Source organism: Penicillium digitatum, chromosome 1, assembly GCF_016767815.1.
Source record: "Penicillium digitatum chromosome 1, complete sequence".
Taxonomy (NCBI): Eukaryota; Fungi; Ascomycota; class Eurotiomycetes; order Eurotiales; family Aspergillaceae; genus Penicillium; species Penicillium digitatum.
In genome coordinates, this window is record NC_089384.1 from 7,543,417 (window position 1) to 7,564,282 (window position 20,866).

The window sequence follows — 20,866 nt, forward strand, 5'->3', positions numbered from 1 at the left end:
TCCTTCCAACGATTTATCAACGACACGTTACGAGAGTACCTGGACTGTTTCTGTACTGCTTACCTGGACGATATCCTGATTTACAGCCGCACGCGTGCGGAACACATAGAACATGTACGAAAAGTCCTCCAGCACCTCCGAGAGGCAGGCCTGTTCGCAAAACTATCGAAATGCGAATTCTGTGTGTCCGAGACGAAGTTCCTTGGTATTATCATCGGTGAAGATGGTATCCGTATGGACCCCGACAAGATCGAAACGATCGTGAACTGGAAAACACCGACCTGTCTGACTGATGTGCAAGCCTTTATTGGTTTCGGCAACTTCTACCGCCGCTTTATCAGAGACTTCTCGAAAGTCATCGCCCCGCTCGTGAGACTCACGAAGAAAGACGTCCGTTTCGAATGGACACCTGTCTGCCAGCTGAGCTTCGAAGCCTTGAAGAAGGCGTTTACATCTGCCCCGGTTCTGAAAGCGTTTGACTGGTCCAAGGAGATAGTCCTGGAAACAGACGCGTCTGATTTTGTCTCTGCCGGTGTACTGTCTCAGTACGATGACGCTGGAATACTGCACCCTATCGCATTTTTCTCGAAAAAACACTCCGCCGCCGAGTGTAACTATGAGATATACGATAAAGAACTGCTAGCCATAATCCGCTGCTTCGAAGAGTGGCGTCCCGAACTGGAGGGCACACCCTCGCCCGTGAAGGTCATAACTGACCACCGCAATCTGGAATATTTCACGACAACGAAACTCCTGAACCGCCGCCAAGCCCGATGGTCTGAATTCCTGTCCCGGTTTAACTTCAAGATCACGTACCGTCCCGGAAAACAAGGTGCAAAGCCCGACGCCCTGACCAGGAGGTCAGAGGATATCCCTAAAGAGGGGGATGAGCGCTTAGCGCATCAGAGCCAGACTGTTCTGAAGAAAGAAAACCTACAGATAAACGTCACAACACGACAGAGAAACGGAGTCACTACAACCACTCCACCTGAACTGCCAGACCTTCCAGAAGAACCGCCTGCTACCGCTGAAGTCCCGCCTATTATCACCGTTCCGCCCGACATTGCCGATCCGCCCATCACCGCTGCTCCTGAAACAAGAGTCCGATTCATCGAGAACAACCTGCCCGAACCACCATCTACGATCAAGGATTTACTGCTGGAAGCCTACAACCAAGATAAAGTAGTACAATCTATCCTGGAAGCGTTAGACAAGAACGCTAGCCGTCACCCTGAGATTACACTTGCCGACTGCGAACGAAGAGGCAACTACCTCTACTACCGGAACCGCTTATACGTCCCTGACAACGATGAACTGAAAGCTGAAATAATGCGCCTGTGTCATGACAAGCCCACCGTGGGACACCCTGGCCGGTCGAAGACCTATGAACTGCTGTCCCGAGAATACTACTGGCCTAGAGTATACCAGTACGTGAGCGAATGGACCAAGAACTGCCATACCTGCCGCCGTATCACCCCCGCCCGAGAAGTCCGTCAAGGGATCCTGAGACAACTGCCCGTACCTGAGAGAGCCTGGCAAGATATCAGCATGGACTTCATCACGCACCTGCCCCTGAGCTACGGTTACGACGCCATCCTAGTCATGGTAGAACGTCTGACCAAGATGAAGCACTTCATACACTGCAAGGGAACCTGCAACGCTGAAGAAGTCGCCCGCCTGTACACCCGTCATGTCTGGAAACTGCACGGCCTGCCGAATACCGTTGTATCTGACCGAGGACCCCAGTTCGTGGCCCAATTCTGGAAACACCTGACAAAGCTCCTGCGAATCACCAACCTGCTGTCAACCGCTTATCACCCGGAAACTGATGGCCAGACTGAACGCGCGAACGCCGTACTGGAACAATACCTCCGAGCGTATGTGTCCTACTTACAGGATGACTGGTCTGAATGGCTCCCGCTGGCCGAATTCACTGCAAACTCTCATTACTCCGAGAGCACCCGAGTTTCTCCGTTCTATGCGAACTATGGGTTCCACCCCCGCATCGGGTTCGAACCATCCCAGCCTGCCAGTCACCCTGCGAACCGAGACGCGGAAAAGTTTGCTACACGAATGCAAGAACTGACTGAGTACGTCCGCGCCGAGATACTGTCCGCACAAGCCCGATACGAAGAACAAACGAACCGTCACCGCGCCCCTGCCCGCCGATACCGTCCTGGACAACTGGTCTGGCTGAACGCCAGGAATATCCGAACCCTCCGCCCGCAGAAGAAACTGGACTGGAAGAACCTAGGCCCCTTTAAGGTCCTAGAAGCTATAAGCGCACACGCTTACAAGCTCGAACTGCCTGCTAGTATGAAGATCCACCCTGTGTTTAACGTCAGCCTGCTACAGCCTGCCGCCACGAACCCGGTAAATGGACAAGTTACTGAACCCGCACCGCCTGTCGAAGTCGAAGGACTGGAAGAATGGGAAGTTGAAGACATCCTCGATTCCCGCTGGGAACGACGAGGCCGAGGAGGCCCGCGTCTGAAGTACACCGTCAAATGGATTGGTTACGACGAACCCACTGAAGAGCCTGCTGAATACCTGGACCACGCCCGCGAGATCATACGGAACTTCCACCGAAGATACCCGCACAAGCCTCGCCTCGACGGAGCTCGGCTCTAAGGGAGGGGGTAACCGTGCCAAGCGCCCAACCACCCATCCTGGGTAGTTGGTGCGCCCCACCAAACGCAAAATTTCCAATTTATTGTCACTTTTGTACCTATTTTACACCACACCACGACGTCAGACCGAACTAAAAAAATGGAAAACCAAATCTAGCTTGCAGTCAAAGCCTTCTCCTAGGCTAACAAGCCTAACATCGCCCAACTAGCGCGGGAATTTGACGTACCAAACCATCGGCTTAGGGCTAGGATTCATGTGTTACGGACCTACCCGTCACCAATCAGTGGTGACCCACCGGGTACACAGATGGGCCACCGAGAGCCAATCAAGCAATCACGTGATCACAGGAGGAGTATATCCCTGCACGGGGTAGGAAATACTCAGAGGGGTCGATCTACCCCGGGGTGTAGGATATACCCCAGGAGCACTGGCGACCCCAGGAAGCGAAGGATATATAAGGACACTCTCTCATGTACTTAGTTTAGTTCTTCGTCTTCAATCATACATTGTTACTTGTGTTTACCTTGCGACCTTGTTGACTCACTTACTATATTATCACTTGACAACACCAACGAACAGACCAATACTGCGGTATAGATCTGCTCGGCGCTCTACCTGGCATCGTTCCCTGATACCCTCAAAAGGACTTAGGCTGGATAAGACTGTGCGCAGCAACAGCTCGGTTGAGAGACAGATCATTGACGTTGGAGGACCAGCACAGGCAAGTATAACCAGGAAAGCTTCTAACATAATTGTGACCAGTTAGGCAGTGCGTAACACTATTCTCCTTTCATGAAGCTACTATTAAGTTAGTAAAGAAGGGTAGTCCAAGGCTTCTTTTAATGGATAACCATGGCTCCCATCTTACATTCGAATTTATCGACTTTTGCACACCAAAAAACATCATCCCATATTTCTTTTTACCCCACACAACACATCTCTGTCAACCGCTCGATGGCCCAGCATTCCAAAGCCTAAAACATCATTTTCGTACGATGAATAATGAGATTGTTATGTGAGGTGGAAGTGCAAGCAAAAAACGGGATTTTTTCCGGATCATTCAATCGGCTAGAGATGAAGCTTTTACCCAAAGAACAACAAGATCATCTTTTAAATCTAGGGGTATCTGGCCCCTAGATCCAGAGGTTATTCTTAAACCTCTACGCCAAAGAGATCTTGAAGCTGAAGGGTCCCCCCTTAGGATTCTTACGGCCCCCCCCCCCTCGATTTTACAAGCTCAGCCACCAATTCACCACCAGATACAATTGAGCGGGTTAAAAAGCTTAATACTAAGCTTCTCGATGATCTAAAGAAGATAGAGCATCTATCTCAAAGCGTTCAGAGGCATATTCGACGGAGTGCAGATGCAAATACGCTTTTGTCCCAAGAGGTTGAATTGTTAAAGGCCTCTTTGAAGAAGGCTCAGTTCCACAAATCAACTGCAAATACACCAAAAAATGGGAAATCGCTTCTGAGGACTAAAGGCAGTGTCCTATCACCTATATGTGCAAATATGATGATGGTATAAAGACAGGATGCCGATACTAAGAAGCTAAAGCGGCTACAGGCAAAACAGGCCAAAGAATTGGAAGCCCAACAACGGGCCCAGGAAGCAAGGGATTTATTAGAAGCTGAGCATGAAGCTTCAATGGTGTCAGGGTGCGGGCTGGCAGGACGGTATGATAGGAGATGACTGGTAGGAACAGGTCATAACAGATCAGATTCCCATTGACAGGTACAGGCATGGGCAGGCTATTATACAAGACGTAGCTCGAAGAGCTACAACAGGATCTAGAACTGAAGTTCAGATGAACAGGTCGAAGATCACGGCACGTGATCTTCCTCTTACTAAGCATCACGGTTCGCACCGTGACAAATGGTGGCAAGAGAGAGTCACAGTGGAAATTGGTATATAGATAGTCATGGTGGTTACATGTAAATAGTATTTTAATTGAATGAGAAATTGAAAATTTTGCGTTTGGTGGGAATTTTGCGTTTGGTGGGGCGCACCAACTACCCAGGATGGGTGGTTGGGCGCTTGGCACGGTTACTGTCACGGTGCGAACCGTGATGCTTAGTAAGAGGAAGATCACGTGCCGTGATCTTCGACCTGTTCATCTGAACTTCAGTTCTAGATCCTGTTGTAGCTCTTCGAGCTACGTCTTGTATAATAGCCTGCCCATGCCTGTACCTGTCAATGGGAATCTGATCTGTTATGACCTGTTCCTACCAGTCATCTCCTATCATAACGTCCTGCCAGCCCGCACCCTGACAAGTTCAGATAAACAGGTCAGAGATCACGTGCCATGATCTTCCTCTTACTAAGCATCACGGTTCGCACCGTGACAGGTGATGGCGTTTAATTATGGGACCTCGACGGTTCCGAGGGTAGGCCTAGCCCTTTTGGAGATGCGACATTGCTTGAATTGTATGGCACGATTCGCGTCATCTTTTATGGTTCTAGTATTTAAGGACCTATAAAACAAAAAGTGGATGTCCGATATCGCGGACCGAGAGATGAATCACCGGGGCTTGGCAACAGCCCCATGTTGGCGAAGGCTTAACCTAAATAGGCGTAGCATTGTCATTCGAAGGGCGCGCAGATGCGTTCTGGAATTGGATTCTGTTCATCCACTCAATGCCCTTCTCCCTCGTGTTAGACTTCTTCTGCCACCGGAGCCTGAACTATGCGGTGGATACGCAAGCATCTGCTTCCGCAATTATTTTCGCTTCTATGATGTTTATCGTGAAAAAAACAGCCACACCGGGTTTGCCTTTGAGCGGTCCATGCCGAGTCACCGGGTAATCTCAGCGGCTGAATGGTGCGCACCTCTAGTTCCGAGGTCATGGAGCTCCACCCGAATTGATTATTCACCTATCTTTCTACCCCAGACCAGCCTTGGAAGGGTATTTTCAGTCAGTCTTAGTCTGGCCGACTCTTCTCCTGCTTTCCACTGTGTCTTTTATTGTTCCATCCTTCTGCCGGTTCTGAAAAGCTGTTTTCTATGCAGCATTTCTCGCTAGAACCCTTCATTAAATGGAGTATTTTGATTTCGAAGGCGCCTCGTCTGCCCATGACTCTAACCAACTAGGCGACGATGTCGCTTCGACTGATATTGAACTCGATGAAGCCGAAGAACAGACAGCTAACTTTCACTCACTGGTTCACGATCAGACATTGGATTTTCCCACTGAATCGGCGCCGGAGCAGTCCGAAGTGAATGTTTCACAAGCCACTGACCCCGTCGGGGTCGACGGGGTTTACCCCATGTTCCGTGCCCAAGAACCATGCGACTATTTCCGGCTAAGGGGACTGGACTGTTTTGTCGCAAAGCGCGGTATAATGAACTGTGGCTGTACTTGCTGTATCTCTTTTTGGCGTGAATGCAGTTTCACTCATGCCGAAGCGCCTGGCAAGTTCCTCCAGACATTACATAGCGTGTCCGAGAATGCCTACGTTCCTACAGGTAGCCTGACTGGAAAAATAGCGTTGAAATCATTTTCATACAACACATATCCCAATGACCCAGATTTACGCTCTCAAAAAAGCGGTGCTCGATTCTCGCGCAAGGCAACCAGCATCCTGAAGGGCTGGCCGAGGGACCACAATGAGAACCCTTATCCTACCGAACAAGAGAGAGAAAAACTGAAACAACACAGTGGTTTAACTCGGACGCAAATTGCCAATTGGCTTGCCAATGCGAGGCGACGCGGCAAAGTTCGTTCGTCGCCCGGGGGCAGTTCTCCCGTTCCAGGAGCTGTGTATATCCCCATGAAGGAATCCGTCAACATATCCCTCATGACTCCTCTTGAACGTTGGAAGTACTCTCCTCCCGAAAACGAACCGGCTACGATCAGCGATATTACCCGTGCCCTGGCCAATCCTCCATTCGATCCATCCCGTCCACGCGGGGCCCCGTCGAGTCACGTGAGGCCCGTCGCCCTGGGTCTAGTAACAATGAGTCAAGCCATGCCAGCTCTGAACATAAACTGTGCGCCGTCTCTGCCAGTAGTTTTTATTCATCTATTTCTGATATCTCTTTTGCTTCTGCTTTCTCTCATCCATCCTCTCTTTCATTTGGGTCAATGGATCGTAAAGAACGTCGTCGTCGCCGCAAGGCCTCAGTACCTGTCAATACCCTGGCCCATTCGAAGGCCAAATCTGCTCGTCCTTTCCAATGTACCTTCTGTACCGACTCCTTCCCTGCTAAGTATGACTGGCAGCGGCACGAGAAGTCCATGCATTTAATCCTGGACAAATGGACCTGCTCCCCTCACGGCGGTACAATTGAACAGAACGGTATACCTCTTTGTGTCTTCTGCTTGGCAGCTAGTCCAGACGATGAACACCTAGAAACTCACAACTTCATCAGTTGCCAAGAGAAGGCAGTGCAAGAGAGAACATTCTACCGGAAGGATCATCTCAACCAACACCTCCGCTTGATGCACAATGCCAAGTTTCAACCATGCATGGAGAAATGGCAAAGCAGCATTACAGATATCAAATCCCGATGTGGATTCTGTGGCTCCGTCTTCCAGAAATGGAAAGATCGAGTGGACCATTTGGCCGGTCACTTCAAAAATGGAGCTAGCATGGCTCAATGGCAAGGAGATTGGGGCTTTGATCCCCAGATTCAAGCTCGGGTCGAAAACGCCATTCCACCGTACATGATTGACTATGAATGGCGGTCCCCTGATCCCTGGGCTACTGAGCAAGCTAAGGGAGATGGCACCGCACTTGGGCTTCCTGTTCCTACGGATATCAATTGTTACCATCGGCTTTCTCGCGAACTCACCACATACATCCATGATCAAAAGGCACAAGGTCGTGTACCATCAGATCAAATGATACAAGCTGAGGCTCGCCGTGTCATCTATGGATGTGATGATCCTTGGAACCAGACTTGCGCAGATAACATTGTTTGGCTGAGTGTCCTCAAGCGCGATTGTGGACTACAGACTACTGTGAACAACGACAGCATCCAATTTGCCGATCTTGGCATGCAGCCTCCATTCGCTATCAATGGCGGCCTCCGAGCTGCACCCCGGGAGATCAATACACTAGCGCGAACAGTATTTCAAGGGGCCCCCGTCCACAGTCCTGCCATCTCTAACCCGAGCCTGCGCGGTCATGGCTTTCCTGGCACTGGCTTCTCTTCTGCCGGGCCCAGCCGACCGGGGAGTTTATCAGGCAGTTACGCTGGCAGTGCAGGGATGGTGTCAGCTGGTCCTGATCTGTCCTTCTCGGATTGGGCTAGTAGTCTTCCGACCACTGAATCTGCCCCGGGGGAAAGCACAGCTGACTCTCTGGTACAAATGGGATTTGACCCAGAATTCCTACAACGACTGAATGACAGCTACGGTGAAATCAATCCGGATGATTTGGAAGGCTTGCATCTAGATCGCGCCGATGGCCAAAAAAGCCCCGAAGAACAAGGATGGCCAAATAAAGACTTACTTGGTCCGCCCACCGCCTCATCTCTGCTGGGTGATGTGTCTGCTTCAGATCCGGTAGCTCTTCTCAATTCCAAAGTGGGCCACCCTCCTGCATCGAATGCCACCCATGATGATACGCCAGGATACTTTGGCAATCGCAAATTTTGATATCTTCGATGGTTGTTTTATTCCGCCATGATGAAGGATCATGCCTAGCAAAAAGAGTCTACTTTGCTGCAAAATTTCATTGTTTCATACATAACGTGTAACTTGGATGTTTATCACATTTCGACAATACCACGAATCAATCGGCGTTTTTCACTTTTCTTCTCTTGTTTTAGATCTTCGCTCCATCCAGGCGGCTTCCATACCTCAATCTTGTGGTGAGGGGTTCAATTTAGAACCCAACTTCTCCCTCACCTAAGGCTTTTGTTTCATCCTGAAAATGGCGTACCTTGATTCGGTCATCAGCACGTGGCTCTGTGTTAAGTCCGGGATTGAGGTTTCCGCCGCCCCTTTTTCGATGAAGCCTGATCTGTGACTGGTTGACTCACAGTCCGATGATGACCGAGGCCGGCAGTTCTTTGATCAGACCAGTGATATTTATTTCTACCTGTGTGACATGTTTAATACCGAGACTCTGAAGTGAGACCCTCCCATGGCCATGGAAACTTTACACTCAGCATGCACCATTAGCTCCGGGTACACACACTACCAGTAATCTACCGAAGCTCAAAAAGTTCCCTGTTTTCTGAGGGCTCTATGCTTACACATAAGCAGGTGCCAAAAGCTTCCTCGGAGGTTAAACCCTACAGCACCGCCAAGCTACTTTTCGGGACTACCGTCTCCGAGATGTGAATCGATATCTTGAACTTTGAGTCCTTCGGTCGCCCGGCGTCGGCTTGCTGTTCCCAATCACGTCCCTTGCTTCCAATGGAAAAATTCGAGCTTGGCTGCGAAACAGGCTTCAAGACTCGAGATCAATATACTGATGCTCGCATGAATTTCCCTTCTGCCCATTCACCGAAGGGTTGGATTGGTTCGCGGCAAAAGCATGGAGAGATTTTTCATTTGCTTTGCGCTAAGGCGAGCTCGCAAGCAAGAGGCTCCCATGGAAATCATGTATCTCATGCGATAGACCCGCATAAAAGCTCCGAGATGCATATGCTCATGCAATGCTCTAGGCCCTCCCTGGGCCCACATAAAAGGGTGGGAATTCCTTTAAAGTCATGGGATGTCAAGAGTAGGCCATTCAATTTGATACAGATTTCCAGTCTGGCGTTATCTCTAGACATGAATTTCACTCTAGGAAGCCTGTCCCTCTGGCTTCTGTGCCTCGTCCAATTGGTATCTGCAGCTACGGTGTTCTTTCCAGTCACCTTGACTTGGGCGGATAGAACTGTTGCAGGAGTATCTAGGCCGGTGATCTCGACAAACGGCCAGTTTCCTGGTCCTCCGCTACGGATCAATCAAGGTGACACTGTTGAGTTCCTCGTTGATAACCGGTGCCCGTTCAATACCACTATACACTTCCATGGTTAGTTTCTGGATAGCTTGGTCTGCCTTGAGATGAACATACGATCTTACTATCTTATAGGAATTGAGCAATTGGGAACTCCTTGGTCTGATGGTGTCCCAGGTGTCTCACAGAGATCAATTAGGCCAAACACATCGTTCCTCTATAAATGGACGGCAACCGAGTACGGGGCCTACTGGTATCACGCGCATCACCGTGGTTCTCTCGAAGATGGGCTTTACGGACCAATCTATATTACCCCTGCCGCCTCGGTGCAAAAGCCTTTCAGCCTCATCACCACCAATCCCGCTCAGTTGAAGGCTATGATCCAGGCAGAGAGCGTGACCTGTCCCGTTTTGCTTTCGGAGTGGCGTATCCTCACATCAGAGGAGATATGGGCTGCCGAGATGGCCTCTGGGACAGACTCATTTTGTGCTAATGCTTTGCTCATCAATGGCAAAGGGTCCATCACCTGCCTACCACGTGCTGAGATTGATGCTCTGACAACACCCGCTCAAAAAACGAGCCTGGGTAATGATCTAAGATTGACGGATATGGCGTGAGTATCTTGGATCCGTCATGGTCCAACGACTATTTTTGATAATCATGATGAATAAATTAACTTCGTCATTAGATGCTTTCCTCCCAACATTACCGACACAGTATTCAACTTCCCACACAACTACGCTGCCATCCCCCCAACCATGTTTGAAGGATGTGTACCATCCCAAGGTCTCCAGGAAATCTTCACTGTCAACGCAGCCCATCAGTACGTCAGCTGGGATCTCACCAGCACAGCCGGCCTGCTAGAACTCACTTTCTCAATCGACGAGCACGACATGTGGGTATACGCTATAGACGGACGATATATCCAACCTCGTAGAGTCAACGCGGTCACCATGCCAAACTCAAACCGCTACTCGGTTCTGATCCCCCTTACCAAGCTAGCGGGAGACTACACTGTGCGCATGGTTAGTGCCAGCATAAACCAGATCCTCAACACGACCGCAATAATGCGATACCAAGGCTTGCCGCAGATGACCCGTCCATCTAACCCGTGGATCCAAATCAACAACGAACCTGTCTCGGCAGATACCGTCTTCCTAGACGAATCCCAGGTCATCCCATTCCCGGTGCTCACCCCTTCCAACAATATAGCACAAACCTTCTTCCTTCACATCAACCAAGTCGGCACCGCGTACCGCTGGAGACTCGGCAATGCCAGCTACGGCCTCGAACTCGAGGAAGCACAGCCCTTGCTCTTCAACCAGAATTCCATTCCCAGTGACTTGATTGTCAGAACGAAAAATGATACCTGGATCGACTTGATTCTCCAAACAGATACTATCTTGCAGCCCCCGCATCCGATCCACAAGCACTCGAATAAACATTTCATTCTAGGTCAGGGGAATGGTACTTTCAGTTGGAATTCGGTCGCGGAAGCGGTACAGGCTGTTCCTGGGAACTTTAATCTGCAGACTCCGCAGTATCGTGATACCTTCCCTACGCTACCGGCTGTCACGGGTCTGACTTGGACGGCTATCAGATACCATGTGGTAAACCCCGGTGCGTTCTTGATGCACTGTCATATTCAGGTTCATCAGAGTGGCGGGATGGTCTTGGCGATGTTGGATGGGGTTGATGTTTGGCCTACTGTGCCACCAGCTTATGCGATTGCTGCTGGATTTTAGTGGATCGTGTAGGAGATATAAAACGGAGGGTTTGATGGAGGATGGGTATCGGGAAAGTGTATAGGTTGGATGTCTGAGGCTATTTTTTTGGTGTGATGTTTTGTAGGTTGCACGGTGCTTGGTGTGAATGTACACGGGACAATGAAGTGCCCAAAATTTCCTCAATATCTGCATGTTTTGCACCACAAAAGAGTTCAAAAGAATTGGAAAAATATGATTCCTGTCAAGCAGCTTTGATAAAAGTGCTAAATCTATTGAAAGCAGGACCAGAGACTCAGTTGTCTGGTCGATAACATTTCCGTATCACATAGTGACCAGCGTCTCAAATGGCTGAACACATGTATTCCACGAGCGCAAGCACCTCGGTGGATAAGGTAAAAAAAAGGAGGGAGGGGAAATAAAAAGAACACGTCAACGACCCCCTCTCACTCAAAGAAGGTGAGTTTTGATACCCTCCTCAATGGCATTCAAATGTGCCCCAACAATCTCTGTGATCTTTTCCCCACCCTTGAACAGCATGAATGTAGGCTTAGCCCGTACACCCAGCTCTTGTCCGACATCTTCGACCTTATCGACATCCACCTGGTAGAATTTGACCTGGGTATAGACAGTGCTGAATTCTTCGATCTTGGGTGCGATGGCTTTGCAGTGCGAACACCAATCGGCGTAGCAGTTGAGGAGGACGGGGTCTTCTGATCTGAGGACCTTCTGTAGGAAGTCGACTTTGCTGTGATGGGGATTAGTTTTTGTATGCATCAAAGACCGTGAGGGAGGTTAACCTGGTAATTTCGGTGGCAGGCATCTTTACGATGGACTTGATAGTAATGTTTGTAGATGTCGGTTTGGTTATGGTTATGGCTGAGAGGAAGAGAGGAAGAATTTATAAAAGTCCACGGGTGGGGTGATGTTGAGGGCCAAGTTGAAGAATGACCTCAGAACCATGCTAATTTTAGGTATGTTCATCATACTGTATGGATCAATTGGATTCATTTCGTGTGTTCGATGTTATTTCCAAGGTTTATGCAGAGTATCATGCCATGTGTTGTCTGGAGCCACTTTCTATAGCGTGGGGATATGGGTCCACTATGACGCTACAGAATACCTGTGAACAGATTCCCCCATCAAGTCCATATATCAAGGCAATACTTATACCTCATTCTCATCACATCAAATTATCCGTTTAAAGAAATTTACTGAAAAAATAAGTGAGCCTGAAAAACTAGGAATCAGAAATCTGTGGGGTGATGTTGTTCCGTCCCGGGTTGTATTTAAGATCAGGCTCGGCTGTGCCCCTCTTCACACCAACACCCTTTCCCCTCTCGATCTCTCTGCCCCATTTCCATCAAAATGTCGAAGCTTTTCATTGGGTAAGAGTGATCTAACTGAATAACTAACATGCGGCCGCTGATCATCGGTTTCTAGCGGTCTTTCCTGGAACACAGACGACAACAGTCTGCGCCAGCGCTTCGAGGAATTCGGCGTTGTCGAGGATGCTGTGAGTCGCTCTGACTTCCAACACTGATCGCCCAACCTGCTAAGACTCTTGTTTCTTTTTTTTACCTAGACCGTCGTCAAGGACCGTGATACCGGCCGCAGCCGCGGTTTCGGTTTCGTCCGCTTCTCTACCGATGAGGAGGCTACTGCCGCTATGAACGCCATGAACAACCAGGAGTAAGCAAGCTGATTCCTTCAAGATTTCTTCCACTTTTCGCAACTAGTAAACTTGGGCTGGAATGAATCGCGCATGATCCGCGTCGTCTATTCTAGCTCTCTTGCTCCCACTCAAAAAACCTGTACTGACAACCATCTCTTTGTTCAGGTTCGACGGTCGCCAGATCCGCGTTGACAAGGCTACTGAGCGCGCTGCCGGTGGTGGTCGCGGCGGCTTCGGCGGTGGTGGTTACCGTGGCGGCAACGGAGGCTACGGTGGTGGTCAGGGCGGCTACGGCGGTGGCCAGGGCGGCTACGGTGGTGGTCAGGGCTACGGTGGCCAGCAGGGTGGCCAGGGCGGTTACGGCGGCGGTTACTAGATGTTCCTGTCACGAAGCTTACGAAGGTCTGGACGTGATTAGCACTTTTTTTTACGAAGGTTGTGACTTATGGGTTGACGGATAAATTCGCTGGGCCAGTGACACTTGAACCTGCCCAATACAAAATCGAACTCGTTCAACTAACCTTACCTTTAATCGATAATCAATAATATCGATCCTTGAATCAGTTCCGTTCCTTTTTCGTTCCTGGTCTAGATTGTGCGTGATGTAACAACGGAGGCTTATTGTCACTTGGATATAATGGTCAAGTAGACTATAATCTGTAGATAGCAAGGTAGGTGTCAGACCGGATGGGACCTCTGGTGATGTTTGGAAAGCCTTATAATCCAGTCGTCTGGTCAGAACCCATCACCTTGCAACATGTGAATTCACATTCCACCATGCATTTCGACGTCTCGATAGACTTCTCCTAGCACATCAACTTCAACTATGCTCGTATCAACAAACTGCGGGTCATCGAAAAACAACGTCATGTGATAATAGAGAGTACTTCTCGTGATAAAGTATTGAGGGCTTGATACACCGGAAAAGGCTGCTTGAATATATCTGGATCTTGTCTCGTAGCCTAGTTGACCAAATGCCAAGGCTATGGGACGACGCTAGACCTACGCAGTCAATTCTACACTGTGCGCTAGCATCTTTTCAGCCCTGGAGATCCACCACTTATAGTCTGGATCCACCCTACAGTCTAGAACCTGGGCTACTTACTATGAAGCCTACGGTTCTCGTACTTGCTACGATTTGTGAAAAAGAGCCGATGAGGCTCGCCATTAGAAACCTGATCATTAAATTCAAACGAGCGACTATAGCTAAATCATTTAAAGATGCCAAAAATGGTGTGGAACATGGTACCAATCATAAAAGATCCCAAATATTTCGCCTAATATCGTTCCAGTCGTAGTCATAAGATTAGGAAAGATAAATATTGCTTTCCCAGGATCATATAATTTGTTCATCTTCTTCGCTTTGCTGTTCTTCTTCGCCTTGAGTATAAGGATCTGCAGTCTCCGTAGCCACATCCAACAGAATGGGAGACTCGATAGAGCCAATGAAAGGAGAAGGCTCTGCAGATATAGCGAGAGGCTCAACACTATTATTCAAAGAAAATTCTGCTTCGCTCTCATGCTGGGGCATGTCATTTTCTGCAGGCATGTCTGGCAGAACAAAAGATTCATCAGAGTTTGTTGAAGAAGGGAAGGGCCCTGTAGACGCAGCAGGGGTTTCCACAGTGTTTCCCAGAGAAATCAGTGCGCTTTCCTCAGACTGAGGGAGTGTAGTCTCTACAAACACATCCGACAGAATGGAAGACTTAACAGAGTCAGTGGAAGGAGGGGGCTCTGAGGTCCCAACGGCAGAAGAAGAAGTAGAAGAAGAAGAATCTGCTGCCTCTTCTAGTTGGGCCTGAGAATTCTCCAGCAGCTGGTGTGGCGCTGTAGTTTCGGTGGGCTCTAGCAAGATTGTAGGCTGAGCATGAAAATCAGGGGAGTCAACAGCCAGAGAAGCAGGCTTTACTATCTCAGACATTGGAATCACCTCCCTCTCACGTCCACCCACAGACTTAGTCGGCATGGAGTCAGCTGAGCTCATGGCCAATATATCGCCCGCACTGCCCAAGCTCGCAGAATAAGCAGAAGAAACCAAAGATGGAACCACGCTGAAGCTCGGTACATCCGGGAACTGCTGAGAAAAAGAACCTATAGCCAGGAAAGCCACAAGGATACTGAGAAAAAGCAGGGCAATGTTGCGCCTATCAGCCGCCAGAACACGAATAGAATTGACAGAGAGAGTCGAAAGAGCAACCTCACGTTCCTTTTTTCCCCGTCTAAACTCAGGCGCATGGTCAAGACGAGTTCCAGCTTCAAGGAAACCCTGTCTGGACATCATCCCATCAGCCTGAAAAGACCCCATACCACTGATAATGCGAGCATGGCTCTGCCTAGGCGACTGCAGAATCTCCGGTGGGACCTGATGCACACTGTTAATCAGGGACGACATCTGCATTTGCATCTGCATCTGCGGAGTCTGAGTCTGAGCATGCTCTACGACCGCCATCTGCTCCTCCGCGAGCCTTCTCTCCAGGCCAAAGCGCACATCAGAAGGCAACCAAAGCCCGACCTCGACATCAACCTTTTCCATATCTCGCCACGCAGCAGCCCACGCCCCAGAACGCATTAGTCCGTTCGCGGCAAATACCCGAATCTCCCATTTGCGGTTACTATCTCCGTGTCGTACATGTGTTCCACAGTCGGGACACTCATCGCCCTGCTCGCCGTCGGTCTCGCTTTCTTCAATATCCGAGAAATCCCCTTCAGAGCCAGAGCCAGAGGTGTTGTCCTCCCGACCCACAAAGTGCCCATTCTGCAGGCGCGGTCGTTGCAGCTCGAGACTCTCTAACAGTCGCTCCTCTAGAATATCGTATAGATCCTCCGGGTGTGAGATCAACACTCCGCGATCGCGAAGCACGCCCGATCCAACCCGGTCTTTGAGTCGTAGCCAGCGCTTCCAGTATTCTGCCGGTAGCTCGTCCTCCAGGATCCCCTGGTTTCTGGGGTCCGATGCCCCAGGTACTGGGATGGACGGCGGAAGCAGGGTGCAGTGCAGCAATACTAGCGGCGCCTCCTGTCTGGTCTTGGGCTGTTTCGATGTATTGGGCAAGTGATATTGTAATCGTCTCAGTGGTGAGGGGCCAGATGACCCTGAGTGGAGGCGTTGTCGTCGGCGCGAGGGGGTTAGATAATCGTCGTCGTCGGCTTCGTCTTCTGTATGCATCTGCATCGCTCTTACGGAACTCGGCTTTCGGAAGGCAGCTTCGCGCTGGCGGATAGTGCAGACAATAGCAGGAACGGTGTTAAAATCGCTGAAGCTAGCTTCAGACTCTTTTGTTCTGTAGTCGGCTCTCTTTTCGTGGATGTCCATACTTGGCATTTGCTTCATCCTGTCGACTGGATAGATGAGGACGGAGGCTGGAATTGAGGATAGTGATGAGCGACTCGATGCTCTGGATTTTAGTTGGTTTAGGTCATCGTCCATTTCACGGCCGAATACGTCGCTTGTTGAATGGCGGTTGGAGGAGGGGGAAGAGTTGGATTCATAATCTTGAGTGGAGGACATACGGGCATTTTCGGCGGACTCGTTGCTGGACTCGAGGGTGGACACGAGGAAGCCTTTGCCTGTAGGGGCAAAAGGTTGTGGGCTTAGGATTTCTGTGCAATCGACGTGTTGATGACTGTCGTCATTGAACTTCGCCATGGAATACTCATGCAATGTCTCGCGAGAGATTGCGCTCTGGGACTTTCGAGGGTTATCTGTAAGAACCAAAGAGCTAGGGACTTGGTAAAATCAATTCCATATAACTCCTTCCTTGGTGTCAACGTAGAAACCAAGACAACTTGACGTATGTTGACCAGTCGTTCACCGCCCCCGTTGTTCTGGGCAACGGATTTTTTTTCGATCAGGCCCCACGATGTACTCGAGTACAGCGTAACCATTTAGATCTTCAACGGTAAAAAATTATCCTGGCTTTACACTTTCTGGTGAGATCTCGTAGGAATTACTGACGTTTTAAGGAAATTCAAAATTGCGGGGCTTGAGTCCCAAGTCAAAGATGCCAGTTTCACATCCACAACCAAACGCAGGCGATATAGTGCTGGCGAAGAATACCATCTAACCTAACGTCGGAAAAGTAGATCTAGCAGAAAGATAATAAACACAAGGGAAAAGCAAGTCGCTCGAACACAGGCAAAGGAAAATGGCACGGAAGCTATGAATGTGTATGACAAGAAGGAATTTCAAATATTACGGAGGCCGTGACACATCGTCGGGGCTCAAAAGCGAATAATCTTGATGGTCGCCGAAGAAACTCAGGACATCTTGCGGGAGGTATTCGAGCCACGGAATGATCTCGCCGTTAACGAACGGGAAAGAGTCTTGATGATGGATGGAGTTCATATCGACCTCATGACTCGCGATCATCATGCCGTTGGCATCATCCATGGTCGATTGGAGATCGGTACCTGGGTCGCCAGTCCCCATTGGGTTTCTGTTTGGGTGCTCAGTTGTGGTTTGAGGCATCGAGTAATTATAGGCGGAAGACTGGGTAGTCACATGTGAAGTTGGTGGCCCGGAGGATAGCATCCCGGTGAATGTAGTCTGTGCTATCTGTACGGGCTGTGTAGTCCGTGTGTTTGATTCGGCATACGTTGGATTCATATCCATGTAAAAAGACGAGTTGGTGCTGGTTGTTCGAGATTGAACATTGGGGTATTTAGCATTTGCTGTCGTGAGTGAAGGTGTCATTTCTTCGTGAGTTCTGGCTGGTGCAATCGATGGTGGAAATGAAGAGCTTGGCCCTTCGCCAGCATTCGTTGGTAGAACTGGGTAGCTGTGGCTGTACTGCGACGAATATGTTGGTCTACTGGGCGGAGACTCAGCCTCAGTGGTGGACATCTGATAGAGAAGGCTTAAGTTTGGCTGTGAAGAATTTGTTGCTCCTGTAAGTGCCCATCCGATAGCTGTAGAGACACAACCTATCAGTGGTGTGTTTATCATGGATATTAACGGATCCAACAAACCTTGGCTTGGATCAATGTGTGGCGACCATTTCCCTTCCGATGGGATGTCAGCGACCCCTGCTGCTCGTTCTGGATCAAAGCCAGAGTCCACCGGGAATTTGCCTGCACGCCAAGCTCCTGGCCTAATGTGTTGCCCTGGGGCGATACATTCGATATTTTCCATATCCTCCACAGCGTAGAGGAGGGGATCGACAATCCCCTTGGCCTTCTGATCCAGCACTGTCAAAATATATCCAGTGCCTTCCCAGTATGTATTAAGTGCTTTCAAGGCCTTATAACACCGCTGGTAATTTTCTTTGGCCGCAGAAGCAAGCAGGATATGTTTCGCAGTCGACTTTCGTTCCGTCCCATGTGAGGACTCCATAGTGGGCATCACGAACCCACTGGATTGATTCGCCAACAATGGCTGGGGTTGGTTTGACCTAGCCCCCGAAGATGGAGACGCATAGTAAGCACTTTCCATGAGGAATGCGCACGCAGCAATGTACATCGGCTGACTCGTGAAAGGATTGCCAATGAAGCTTTTCCCATCGACAAGCTCCGAGAAGGACAGGATGTCGGCAATAGTTTTGGCAGACGACATTGATAGCTCACGACTGTTTAGATAGAGATGTTGGATTGATCCACCAAATGAATTCAACAACGTCGGTTGGTGAAGGAGAACGATTAGAGTATGGAACCAAAAATGGAGAAGAATAAAATTGGTTCCCTCCTTGGCTTTGACATAGGCTTGAAAGTTGGCTGCGTTGAAATGGAGTCTTGGGGGCAAGCCTTGATAGATGCCAGTCAGATCGCTTTCCATGCCAGCTAACGTCTTCAATGTGTCCGGGGTGACGAGCTTGACATCCTGAATGCCATTTATAAGGTCGGTCACCCGGCCGTACAGATGAATGATCCGAATGAGCGGGGGGAATGGCGCGGGCCACCCATTTGATAGCCGAGATTCATACTGAGGAGGGAAGCAAATTTCAATATCCTCGTCGCGTAGTGTCACTGGCCTCCCGGTCCCCGAAGAGATAACTCGGTCTAGGAAAAATATGCTCCAAAAAGAGTCTACCCGTTCACGCTCTCGGGCTCGTTCCTCAACCAAAGGTTTCGGGGCAGTATTCGGTGTTAGATGCACTTCAAGATCATCATATTGTTCCTCTCTCATTTTCTCAGCGTGGCCTGTCATCACTTCACTCGGTGTAACGCCGGTCTTGCCATAGCTATGTTTGAGACCTTGGAACTTCTGCAGTCCCAGGTCCTGTGCCATGCGAATGGATATTCCAAGGTACATCCAGAGTCCACTGTCACGATTTGATCCAAATTGTTCATAAGCGAGTAATAGGCACGCTTGGGCGGCAGAAAGAGTTGGACACGGCAGTGAATCTACGAGAGCGCTCATCGCACGATGACCAAAGGGCAGACCACGATCCCACTTTCTGTCGTCGAGTGATGGCTGCGAGCAATCGATAGGAGGAGCCTGTGGAGGGCCAAGTGATGGATGTGTTGAGAATCTCGCAGCTAAGGAACACACTGCATCCACCAACATGGTGTCAACATTTTTCTCGTTGAGGTCCTGAAGAAATCTCTCTCGTTGTAGGAAAGGAAAGCTGCAACCCAGGTGAGCAAAAAAGAGTTCGCACAAGTGAGATACAAGATTTGAAGCAGGAAGCGTGTCATCTCGGTCATAAAATGGGAGATTCACATCGCGACTGTCCCGGTTATCCGCAGTGTTGACCAGGGGTCTTGTGGGAATGTTGGACGATTTAGGGCTCCGAAGAGGAGAGGGCGAGTCTGAGGACGCTGACGGGTTACTCTTCCGAGAACCTCGAACTTGCACAATCATTTGTTTGAACCCCGGTACGATCGCGGTAGGGCCGAAGTATCGAAAATACGGGACATTCGTGCGACTCTCTGAGCTCATAGAGGTACGAACACTCGCTGGACTGTCCCCAACGGCTTGTGTATCCCATCCCTTGTTCGGGAGTGAACAAATGTCTCCAAAAGCAGAGACATCCTTTGATCCGGGCGGTTGTGTATTCGCTGTTTTATCTGTGGGGCCCTTGTGTATCGTTGTCGGCACTGGTTCGGGGGAGCTGCTATCGATTGCCCGGGAAGCGTGCTGGCTTGCCGATTCGTTCAGAGCCGAAAGGCGCGGCGGCGCTCGAGATGCGGAGTCAGACTGCGTTCGCAGGTGTGCGGTCGAATCGGAATAACCGAGGCAGACATGATTGTTGTCGGAGCAAGTCTTACACACTTCTCCTCACATGCCCGGTCAGCAAGGTATCCATAAGCGAGAGATTCTGCACATCCTACCTGGTTGTTCACCGGAACATCGAATCTTGCGCCGGCGACATGTTAGACAACTATGCCAAATTAAAGTGACGTCAGCGTCTTGACCGACGAATTTATTAACTAGAGTCCTCGAGCCCACATACGCAGCATTAACGCGGCGGCGCTTGGTTTGCGGCTGGCCGTCAGTTGCGACAAAGCGGATTTGTCTGGGAGCAGAAGGATTGCCGCCATTCTTCTTCTTGGGGGAAGGGGAGCTCATAGCGAGCCAATAATTATCCGAGGCCTTGACCCATTGAGTACCTGCACACTTTCAACTTCAGCAATTCGGTGGGATCTCGGCGCGGAGCTTGGATTCTAATGTTCGGAGAGGAGGTGAACTGAACAGATGAAGTAGGGGAGGTGCGCGATAGAGAAAACTTCATTAGGATGGCAACAAACGGGGGCCAATATTCAAGGCTAGTAAGGGATTACAAAGTGGCATGTGTGAAATGTTCAAGGGAGAACAAATGGGGAAGAGGAAAGTCAACAAGCCTTCGTGATTGTCCTTGTACTAGGTAGGTAGGTAGGTAGGTAGGTAGGTAGGTAGATATATTTAACGTCCGGCAGGGAGCAAGCGAAAGCTTGCTCCTGCGACCTCCCATGGGGTATTGGGACGTGCAGTGCTATGGTTTCTATAATACAAAGATCTTT

General features: G+C 49.7%; 6 protein-coding genes across 6 annotated transcripts; 3 read left to right on the forward strand and 3 right to left on the reverse strand.

Annotated features, from left to right (window-relative positions):
• Positions 1–5,668: 5,668 nt before the first annotated feature.
• On the forward strand, positions 5,669–8,235 carry Pdw03_4953 (Homeobox and C2H2 transcription factor, putative; the record flags this gene model as incomplete). The annotated part of the gene is made up of 2 exons (XM_066100889.1): positions 5,669–6,044; positions 6,731–8,235. The coding sequence occupies 2 exons, from the start codon at positions 5,669–5,671 to the stop codon at positions 8,233–8,235; spliced, it is 1,881 nt and encodes a 626-aa protein (XP_065956289.1).
• Positions 8,236–9,360: 1,125 nt separating this feature from the next.
• Pdw03_4954 (Laccase TilA) lies at positions 9,361–11,274 on the forward strand (the record flags this gene model as incomplete). The annotated part of the gene is made up of 3 exons (XM_066100890.1): positions 9,361–9,604; positions 9,665–10,142; positions 10,218–11,274. The coding sequence occupies 3 exons, from the start codon at positions 9,361–9,363 to the stop codon at positions 11,272–11,274; spliced, it is 1,779 nt and encodes a 592-aa protein (XP_065956290.1).
• A 429-nt stretch (positions 11,275–11,703) lies between these two features.
• On the reverse strand, positions 11,704–12,076 carry Pdw03_4955 (Thioredoxin; the record flags this gene model as incomplete). Its single annotated transcript, XM_014674914.1, has 2 exons — positions 11,704–12,001; positions 12,054–12,076. 2 exons carry the CDS (start codon positions 12,074–12,076, stop codon positions 11,704–11,706), a joined length of 321 nt encoding a protein of 106 aa, XP_014530400.1.
• A 545-nt stretch (positions 12,077–12,621) lies between these two features.
• Positions 12,622–13,304, forward strand: Pdw03_4956 (Nucleotide-binding, alpha-beta plait; the record flags this gene model as incomplete). Its single annotated transcript, XM_014674915.1, has 4 exons — positions 12,622–12,641; positions 12,697–12,769; positions 12,839–12,945; positions 13,094–13,304. 4 exons carry the CDS (start codon positions 12,622–12,624, stop codon positions 13,302–13,304), a joined length of 411 nt encoding a protein of 136 aa, XP_014530401.1.
• A 960-nt stretch (positions 13,305–14,264) lies between these two features.
• Pdw03_4957 (flavoprotein oxygenase) lies at positions 14,265–16,574 on the reverse strand (the record flags this gene model as incomplete). Its single annotated transcript, XM_014674916.1, has 1 exon — positions 14,265–16,574. One exon carries the CDS (start codon positions 16,572–16,574, stop codon positions 14,265–14,267), a length of 2,310 nt encoding a protein of 769 aa, XP_014530402.1.
• Positions 16,575–17,120: 546 nt separating this feature from the next.
• Positions 17,121–20,435, reverse strand: Pdw03_4958 (C6 transcription factor, putative; the record flags this gene model as incomplete). Its single annotated transcript, XM_066100891.1, has 4 exons — positions 17,121–17,836; positions 17,897–20,063; positions 20,135–20,222; positions 20,320–20,435. 4 exons carry the CDS (start codon positions 20,433–20,435, stop codon positions 17,121–17,123), a joined length of 3,087 nt encoding a protein of 1,028 aa, XP_065956291.1.
• Between the last annotated feature and the right edge of the window lie 431 nt (positions 20,436–20,866).